The sequence below is a fragment of the Poecilia formosa genome, unplaced genomic scaffold (genome assembly GCF_000485575.1).
Source record: "Poecilia formosa unplaced genomic scaffold, Poecilia_formosa-5.1.2 Scaffold48, whole genome shotgun sequence".
Taxonomy (NCBI): Eukaryota; Metazoa; Chordata; class Actinopteri; order Cyprinodontiformes; family Poeciliidae; genus Poecilia; species Poecilia formosa.
Window position 1 is genome coordinate 1,393,495 of NW_006799987.1, and position 9,476 is coordinate 1,402,970.

At 38.5% G+C, this 9,476-nt stretch overlaps 3 protein-coding genes across 3 annotated transcripts in view; 1 reads left to right on the plus strand and 2 right to left on the minus strand.

Annotated features, from left to right (window-relative positions):
- Positions 1 to 723: 723 nt before the first annotated feature.
- LOC103138269 (claudin-3-like) lies at positions 724 to 1,969 on the minus strand. The gene has a single exon (XM_007552398.2). The coding sequence runs from the start codon at positions 1,533 to 1,535 to the stop codon at positions 891 to 893; it is 645 nt and encodes a 214-aa protein (XP_007552460.1). The 5' UTR covers positions 1,536 to 1,969; the 3' UTR covers positions 724 to 890.
- A 3,169-nt stretch (positions 1,970 to 5,138) lies between these two features.
- Positions 5,139 to 6,035, minus strand: LOC103138270 (claudin-4-like). The gene has a single exon (XM_007552400.2). It carries the CDS (start codon positions 5,888 to 5,890, stop codon positions 5,246 to 5,248), a length of 645 nt encoding a protein of 214 aa, XP_007552462.1. The 5' UTR covers positions 5,891 to 6,035; the 3' UTR covers positions 5,139 to 5,245.
- Positions 6,036 to 8,679: 2,644 nt separating this feature from the next.
- The window catches only part of cldnj (claudin j), a 42,356-nt gene continuing 41,559 nt past the window's right edge, over positions 8,680 to 9,476 (plus strand). The window contains exons 1-2 of the mRNA XM_016671686.1: positions 8,680 to 8,779; positions 8,864 to 8,942. The gene's annotated coding sequence lies outside the window, so the exon portion shown is untranslated. The remainder of the gene's footprint in view (positions 8,780 to 8,863; positions 8,943 to 9,476) is intronic.

Below are 9,476 nucleotides of genomic sequence, written 5' to 3' on the forward strand. Positions count from 1 at the left end.
TATAAAAACACTACATTTCACCAAGTATTTTTTTCCCAGATTTTAGCAAATATCTCATTACACTTAAAATAGACAAAACTAACTTTCAAGTAACTTTTCAGTAAGATATAGGAGCTTGTTTTAAGTAATTAATTTCTTCATATTGATCAATTAAATTCTGGAAATCAATGACTTGATGCAATCTGCTTCGATGGAAACTTTTAATATTATTTTGAAGAAATAATTGAATTAATTGTTTTATATTTTGTACTTATGGAAGAATGTTTTTCTGGTACTAGCAGAGCTAGTACTTTTTAAAATCTAGTTTCTAGTGCAAATAAATTATTACACTTGAAATAAGACTAAACTAACTTACAAGTAATTGATTAGTAAGATATAGGAGTTTGTCCTGAACCAATATTTTATTATCATCACCAAATTATTTCACTTATAACAAGATATTTTCCACAGTGTTTTAAGTTATATAATCTGCCAGTACGTTTTCCATCGAAATTATTTAGTAAAACAAGCTCCAGAAAAATCACTTGAGTTAGTTTTGTTCTATTTTAAGTGTACTGAGATATTTGCACTAGAAAATAGACACAAAAAAAATACTTGGTAAGATTTTATGTTTTTGCAGTGTAGTTCCACTGGTAGATTTTTTTTAACGTTTGGGAAAAATGTCTTGCTGTAAAGAGGAACTAGTATTTTTTTAAATCAGTATTTAAGCAATATTGACTTAAAACAAGCTGCTGAAGAGTTACTTGTTAGTTTTGTCTTTTTTCAGGAGGATATTTGCAGATAAAACTCTTGGCAAAGTTTTGTTTTTGCAGTGAAACTCTTGTTTTCTTCAAGTCCCTTCCCCTCCGGACTCAGTGTTCCTGTGGGATCCGGTCATGTTTGACCTCCACTCATACGTAGTCCTTCCTCTCTAAAACCGGGCCGCCCGCGGACCGGGCTGAGTACGCCATCCTGGAGTTGTTGTACCGTGTCTCCCGAGGCGGACAGGAGCAGCAGAGAAGTCCTCCTCCGAGCACCAGGAGAGCGGCGGCGCCCCAGCCGACGTACAGCGCCGCCCCCAGCTCCCGCCGCTGGGCGTCGGTCAGCAGCGGGTTGTAGAAGTCCCTGATGATGGTGTGGGCCGACCAGGAAACGGGGATGAGCTGCATGGCGCCAGAAACGATGAATAGCACCCCGGATACGATGATCACCTTGGCCTTGGAGGCCTCGTCGTCGATGCAGTTGGTGCACTTTGCCCCGGCGATGGCCACCAGCACGGCCAGGATGGCCAGCAGGATGGAGATGACGGTGAGCGCGCGGGCCGCCTGGAGGTCCGGCGACAGCGCCAGCATGGAGTCGTACACCTTGCACTGCATCTGGCCGGTGCTCTGCACCACGCAGCTCATCCACAGGCCCTCCCAGATGATCTGCGCCGTCACGATGTTGCTGCCGATGAACGCCGTCACCCGCCACATGGGCAGGGCGCACGCCACGATGGCGATGATCCATCCCAGGATGCACAGGGAGATGCCAATCAGCTCCAGTCCTATAGACATACTGGCTGCTGATGTCGCCCAGTTAGTGTTAGTGAGTGTGTGATGATCTGTTACCTGGACTGGTAAAGTATCCGTTTTATACCAGTGGGTTGGAGCAGGGGAGGAGTCTGGGATGGAGGTGACATCACTAGGAGGAGAGGAAGGACCTGGGGACTCTCAGGACTCTCTGCTATCGGCTTACAGGGCCAGCACCACAAAGGGCCCGGCCACAAAGAGGCTCTTTACAGCCGAAAGGCCGTACACTGCAAAAACACGTCTCAACAAGAGTTTTTGGCCTAGTTTTAGTTAAAATATCTTCATACATTTAAATAAAACAAAACTGATTTAGAAGTGGCTTTTCAGCAAAATAGGAGCTTTTTCTAAGCCAATAACTACTTAATACTGATGAAAAGGTTGTAGTTCCACTGGCAGATTCTTTTACTTAAAAGTGAAATAAACTGCCAGTGGAACTAGAGCGTTTTATTGATTTAGAACAAGCTCCTATATCTTGCTGAAGACATATTGGTAAGTTAGATATTTGCACTAGAAACCAGACTAAAAATGTTTTTCAAATGAAAAACACAAAACCTTATTTTTGATCAGTTTGTAGTGGAAATATTGTAGAACAAGTGAAATACGGAACTTTTCAGCAACTGCAATAATAATTCAAATTCAGAAACGCTTTTTAAAAAAAGTACTAGTTCCACTGGCAGATTATTTTACTTATAACAAAACATTTTTTCCATGTTATGAGTGAAATAATCTGCCGGTGGAACTAGAACTGAGTTGCTAGGTAACGGGCTGGGCTTGGCTGGGGTTGCTAGGCAACGCGCAGTGGAACATTCTACTGGTGGAAGTAGAACTTTTTTAAATCAATATTAAGGATTTATTTACTTTAAACAAGCTACTGTATCTTGCTGAAAAGTTAGGTTTGTCGTATTTCAAGTGTACTAAGACATTTGTACTAGAAACTAAACCAAAAATACTTTGGGAGATTTTGTATTTTTGCAGTGAAACACGTCTTTTTGTACCCAAAGACATTTTGCATGCAGATTTTGTTCACAGAAATAGAAAAAGGTTCCTAGAAAGTGTTCATTTGTGACTAATTTGTTGATAAAATCGTTGCTTACTTCAAACTTTTCATCTTTCTTGCTACAAATTACTTTGGTACACTGCAAAAACACAAAGTCTTATATTGTTGGTTTGGTTTTAGTACTTTAGTACACTTGAAATAAAATAAATCTAACTTGAAAATGACTTTTCAGCATAATAAAGAAACTTGTTTTAAGTTAGTAATTCCTTAATATTAATGAAAGATTTATGGCAGATTTTTACTTCAAGAAAAATGGGGGGAACATTTTAAGAGTGAAAACGTCACATATTTTGCTGAAAAGTTACTTGTAAGTTTTTTTTTCCTTTTTTTCAAACTTCTATTGTACTAAGATATTTGTGCTGGAAACTAAACCAAAAATACTTAATGCGATTTTCTGTCTTTGCAGTGTGGGCTCCAGGGATTCAATGTAATGACTTATCAGTTAGAATGGTCTAGTCAAAGTCAAGACATGAGTCAGAATTGAGAAACTAGGGCTAGACGTACAAATTGTTGTTCTTTGTTGTTTCTATTTAAGGTTTCAGTCTTTCTATTTTATTGGAGTCTTTTATATAGAAATGTAAAAAAACATATGTGAAAGTTTGCAGTTTTAATGTTGAAAACTGTGAATAGTTTTATGATTCACTTCAGTAAAGAAAACATCAGATTCCTGCAGCTGCAGTGAAGTTAGCGGTGGACTGTGGGGGATTTCGATGAGTCTGTCTGTATCCAGAGCTTCTCTGGGGTCTGGACAGTTTCCAGAGGAATGCTGCCGTTCCCCAGCCTCCCTCTGCTGACTGAAACCAAACAAGATGGCTGCCTCCTGACCAGTTATCACAAAGTCAACTCATGGATGAGGAAGGTGGACGTCCCACACTGTAGGTCTGGGCTTGCAGAAAGAAATTCACTTCTCCTTTTACCTTTTCGAAGCAGCGGCGTCAAAATAATGCAAAATAAAGTTATTTCCTCTGATTTTTAACTCTGGAAAAAGTTCTAGTTCCACTGGTAGATTATTTTACTTAAAAAAGATTTTTTTCCCCCCTGGTATAAATGAAATAATCTGCCAATGAAACTAAGACTTTTAGTTTAGTCTTATTTCAAATGTACTAAGATGTTTAAGTTTTAAACCAAAATTACTTGGTAAGATTCTGGGATTTTGCAGTGCAGACCTTTTTGCTGCATAGCCACCAACATTTCAGCTTGTAGGGCAAGATAATTATGTTTAATAATTATTAAACATAATTATTAAAATTATGTTTAACAATTTTATGTTTAAGTTATTAAACATAAAATTACAATTCCAGAGGACAACTTGAGAAAACTAAAACCTTTCATTTAAATGATTTAACTCTAGAATAATGTTGTTGTTTAAAGGGTTTGCCAAGCAGTTTGGATTTCCGGGTATCTTACATCTTTAGTACAATAAAAATATAACTAATATATTTAAATGTTCTCTGCTGCTCAGTTAGTTTTTAGCTCTAGCATTTAGCAACAAGAATTACTGCACTGCAGTCTTATGACATGCTTAGCTGGTTTGGTGGTTTTCCAATCAGCATCTCCTCCTGATCAAACTGGAGCATTAATACATTTACACAACAATTATTTATTCAAAGTTCTTTATTGTTTAGAATTGTGGTAAGTAAAACTACAAATTTCTACAATCGATTTTAAATGTAAAATAAGTAGAGCCACCATAAAGGATTGATTTGGGCTCAAAAATGCATGTTTTACATATAAAAAGGGCAATAAGTGCAACATGTAAAATATTTCTACTGAAATACAAACCAAATTAAAAACATCAATCAGCTCCTTAAAACATTACAAATACTTAGGATTATTCTCTATCAGCACTTCATTAAGCCAACAACATTTAAAAATGCAGACATTCCAGATGAGCTAATTAAAAATGTAATTTTTTTGTTTTCTTTTGGATGCAAAACATTAACAAACGTTCTAAACTACTTTAAAAGAAACTAATGAAATCACTAATTCTACCATATGTAACTCACAATATTTACTCAGTGCTTCCAATGTAACACAGAAAAGTAAGAAAGAAAACTATGGTGCAGGATTTTTACTGAACAGAGAGAAAGTCTCATTTTTATGGTTTTTCTTGGTGGCAAAAACTACTTGACCCAGTGTGAGTAAGTGAAAAACAAAGTTTGAAAAGCAAAAATACAAAATATACCCAAGTAGTTTTAGCTGAATTTCTAGTGGAAATTTTCTAGTACACTTAAAATAAGGCAAAAGTAACATGAAAGTCATTTTCCAGCAAGAAATAGTTTGATTTAAGTCAATAATTCCTTAATCTTGATGAAAAGCTCCACTTCCACTGGCAGATTATTTCACTTATATCCCCATGTTGTAATTTAAATGGAATTAAACCTTTTTAAAACCAATATTAAGGAATTATTTACAGCTCTTGTATCTTGGTGAAAAGTTACTTGTAAATTAGTTTTGTCTTATTTCAAGGTTTTTTTTTTTTTAGATATTTGCACTAGAAACTAGACAAAAATACTTGGTAAGGTTTTGTGTTTTTTTTTCAGTTTTTAGATGTTTTTGTCCTTTTCAGTTCTGCTTCCGGAGTCTTTGATGAGCTTGCAGATGTTGGTCGGCGCGTGAGAGCGGAGCAGATGTTGCTTCAGACGTAGTCTCTCCTGTCATAGCCGCTCGGTACCACCGATCTGGTTTGGGAGTATGGCGTTCTGTACCTTTTCTCCGGCCCCCGAGGGCAGCTGGAGGACAGGATGCCGCCTCCGATGAGCAGGAAGGCGGCGGCGGCCCAACCCAAATACAGAGCAGCACCAATCTCCCTCTTCTGCGCCTCTGGTATGGCCAGACTGTAGAACTCCATGATGATGGTGTGAGCGGACCAGGACACGGGGATTATCTGGGTGAGGGAGGCCAGAACGAAAGCCCCTCCGGAGGTGATCATCACCCGCGCTTTAGCCGCCTCTTCGTCCACGCAGTTGGTACACTTTGCCCCCATGACGGACATCAGGAGTCCCAGAACCCCCAACACAATGGAGATGACGGTGAGGGCGCGGGCGGCCTGAAGGTCGGCGCTCAGAGCCAGCATGGAGTCGTAGACCTTGCACTGCATCTGTCCGGTGCTCTGGACCACGCAGCTCATCCAGATGCCCTCCCAGATGGTCTGCGCCGTCACGATGTTCACCCCGATGAACGCCGACACTCTCCACATGGGCAGAGCGCAGGAAACGATGGCGGAGATCCATCCCAGCAGAGCCAGAGTCACGCCTAGTATCTCAAATCCCGCTGACGGCATGTCTGAAGAAATCCCCTCCACGATCAGCACCCACCGACGGATCGAGTGAGCGTCCAGCAGGTTGAACTTCCAGATAAGCAGCAGGTTGCTTTGAGGGAGGAATCGAAGGCGGAACCTCTTGATTATTGGAGAATTCAAATTCTCTCTCGTTTGAACAGTGGAAAGCTCGGCCTTGGAATGTAAACAGCTCCAGTTTAATCATTCAACTCCCACAGAGCCAGTAGCTCTCCCACCTGTTTGGGTGAGGGGCGTAAACAGGTGGAGAGTGGTTAAAACCTAACAGAGAATGAATGACTGAAAGCAGGCAGCAAACTAAAAGCCTCTGCTGCTGCTGAGAAGCACATTCAGTCATCTTAAAGGTGACCTAATACGCTTCCTAGAACAGGTCAGGTCAGGTCTTTGAGAAAAACAAAACATTCTCATGATCTCATTCTGAGACGATGATGTGATTTTAGTCTGCTCATTTCAGACTACTTTGAGCTGTTTTAGGGCCTCTGTGACTTTAATTTAGAATGTATTGCTCCTGGCCACGCCCCCAACTCAATGTTTACACTTGCATTTGAAAATAGCTGCAAACAGATACGTAATTATACAACCATACATCTTTGAAAAGCATTGGTGGAACCTCCTGCACAACCAACAAGAATGCAGCAAGTGGTTTGTGGATTGTAAGTCAACAACAAAACACTTGTCTTTTCCAGCAGCCATTGTACAGGGCACACACTCCAAAAATACAAAATCTTACCAAGTGTTTTTGGTCTATTTCTGTGGAAATATTTTAGTGCACTTGAACAAAGACAAACTACTTACAAGTAGCTTTCAGAAAAATACAGGAGCTTGTTTCAATTCAACAATGCTGTAAAACTGATTTAAAAAAATACTAATTTCATGTATTTTTGAAATGTTAAGTGAAAAAATCTGCCCAAAGAAGTCGTACTTTTTCATCATTTTTGACTTAAAACAAGCTCCTGTATCAAGCTTCAAACTTACTTGTAATTAGTTTTGTCTTATTTCAAGTGTATTAAGACATTTGGACTAAAAGCTAAACAAAAATACTTGGTAAGTTTTTGTTTTTGTAGCGTACGGCAGTAAAACCAGTTAATCAAACGTGCTAGAGCTCTGCTTGGGTTGCTAGGTAACGGACTGAGTTTGTGGGGTTGCTAGGTGACAGGCAGTGCCTGCTCATTTTCCCCTTATATTGAGAAGGCTTTTGAAATGACTTATTTCTGAAACTCCAAAAAAAGATGAACTTATTGCCAAAAACATCTGGGTATTTTTTAGAAGCAGTAGAGACCCAGACATATAGACACCATGGGGAAAATTCATGTCACAGCAGCAAAGAACAAAATTTCAATAAGCAACTAACAATGACAAGCAATCAAATCACAATGAAAAACAACACACAATATAAAATAATTAAAAACTACACACCAAGACAAAAAGTCTGGTAAACATTCTGTGAATAAACTACACTGTTGACACATCCGAAACCTACAAAATGCCAAAAAGCTAAATAAATGCAAGTCCCATAACTCCACACCGACGTGGGTCTGAAGGATTCCAAGGACAAGAACTGCAAATAGAGAATGAGCCGGTGTGGTGGAGGCTGATGAAACTCTGTGTGTGCACATAGTTGGGGGATGGGCTTATCACTTTCCCCTTCTCAGGTGAAACTTTTGAGTCTGCTAGTTTCAAAAATGCTCCGCAAGTTTCAGTCAAAAGGAGGGAAGTGAGTTAGACTGATAAGAAAATGATGAGCAGCTGAAGGGGAGTAAATGAGTGAGACAGAACAAAGACGGAGCCTAAACATTAATAACAGAAATAAATACTAAATCCAACAAACACATCTAATACTCAACAAGAAGGAGCAACTTCAACTAACAGAAGAAATAAACTCAAACAGGAAGATAAATGCAAAAGAACAAATCCAAAACTAAATATAAACTTAACATATTGCACAGTATTTTTGGTCTAGTTTCTCAGTACACTTAAAATATAGACAAAACTAACCTACAATGAACTTTTCAGCAAGATGGGAGCTTGTTTTAAGTCAACAATTCTTTAATATTGATGAAAAAAGCTGGCTTCACATGTAGATTATTTCACTTATAACAAGGGAAAACTGTCTTGTTCCGAATTAAATAATCTTCCAGTGGAACTAGTACTTTTTAAAATTAACATTAAGGAACTATTTACTTAAAACACTAACCTATATATTGCTGAAAAGTTAATTGTAAATTAGTTTTGTCTTACTTAAAGTGTACTAAGATATTTCCACTAGAAAGTAGACCAAAAATACTTGGTAAGATTTTGTGTTTTTGCAGTAAATAAACTTGGATAAGGGAAAAATAAATAGTCAATACAAGGAAATAACAGAACCAAAAGCCCAAAATGTTAGGGACTTTCCAGAGAGGTCGTACAGGGTAGAAATCTAATGTAGAAAACTGAAAGGGAGATGGTGGGGGCGGGAATGCAAAAATCATTTTGTCTACTCAAAGCGCTTTACGTGAGAGTCACCTTCACCCTTTCACAAACGCACACACATTTCTACACCGATACGCAGCTCGGTAAGCACATATACATAATATAAGGATAAAATATAAATAAAATGCTTATATTATGTCTGTGGGTAAGCAGTTTGGGGTCAGAGTCACATCAACATGTGGCAGGAGGAAACTGGAACCTACAACCTTCCGATCACAAGATGACTACTCAACCCACAGAGCCACAGATAAAAACAACTTTTTTTCATCATAAAACTTAATCTTTTTTAATCATTATTAAAATGACATATTATAGTTATATATAGCGAAACGAAATGTTTCCGTCAAGAAAAGGACAAAAGGAAGCGTCAGAAGCCCTGCTATGGAAGGCTACAAAAATCAGAAGGTAAACGACTAATAATTACTAAATAGTGAATAAAAGTGAGACAATATCATTCTAAAAGTCGATGTTTATTCACCTGTTTCGTAGTAATGGCCAGAAGCTAATGCTGTTCAGGGGGCCGTGGTTTATTCTATCCACGAAGCTGTATTTGTGTACACCTAACTAAGTGAGTAATATTTTAAAGTTTTATATTATTTGCTGATTATAATAACCAATAACTAAGTTGAGTTGGATTTAGCTAATTGCAAATAAGCTAAATTATCTTATTTGCAATTAGGAAATAAGCTAATTCGGAATTAGCTAAATGCAACTGTTGGCATGACAAATGCGGAAGGGGATTAATAGTTTGCTTATGTAAGCAGATCTTTAATATATTTTTTATTTAAGATATTGATTAAATTATGTACTACTTTTAATTCGTTACTAACAGTTGTGTTAGGTTCTGTGTTTTGAGTTCGAGTTTTTGTCTGTCTAGTCCTGTTTTCCCCTGAGTCTCTGTCTTGATTGATCCCAGCTGTGTGTCGTTCCTGTGATTACCCTCCCAGTGTATTTAGTCCCACCTGTTGTCAGTGTTCGTTGTCGGATCCTCGTCGTGTCTCACCCTCGTCTCACGTCTGTGTCTGTTCCTGTGCTGCCAGAGATTTTCCGTTGTTCCTCCTAGTTTATCATTAAATCATCTTTTCATCATGACTACCTGGGT

Excerpts from the sequence above, each read along its gene's own strand:
- LOC103138269 (XM_007552398.2), bottom strand. The coding sequence starts at position 1,535 with ATGTCTATAGGACTGGAGCTGATTGGCATCTCCCTGTGCATCCTGGGA.
- LOC103138270 (XM_007552400.2), bottom strand. The coding sequence starts at position 5,890 with ATGCCGTCAGCGGGATTTGAGATACTAGGCGTGACTCTGGCTCTGCTG.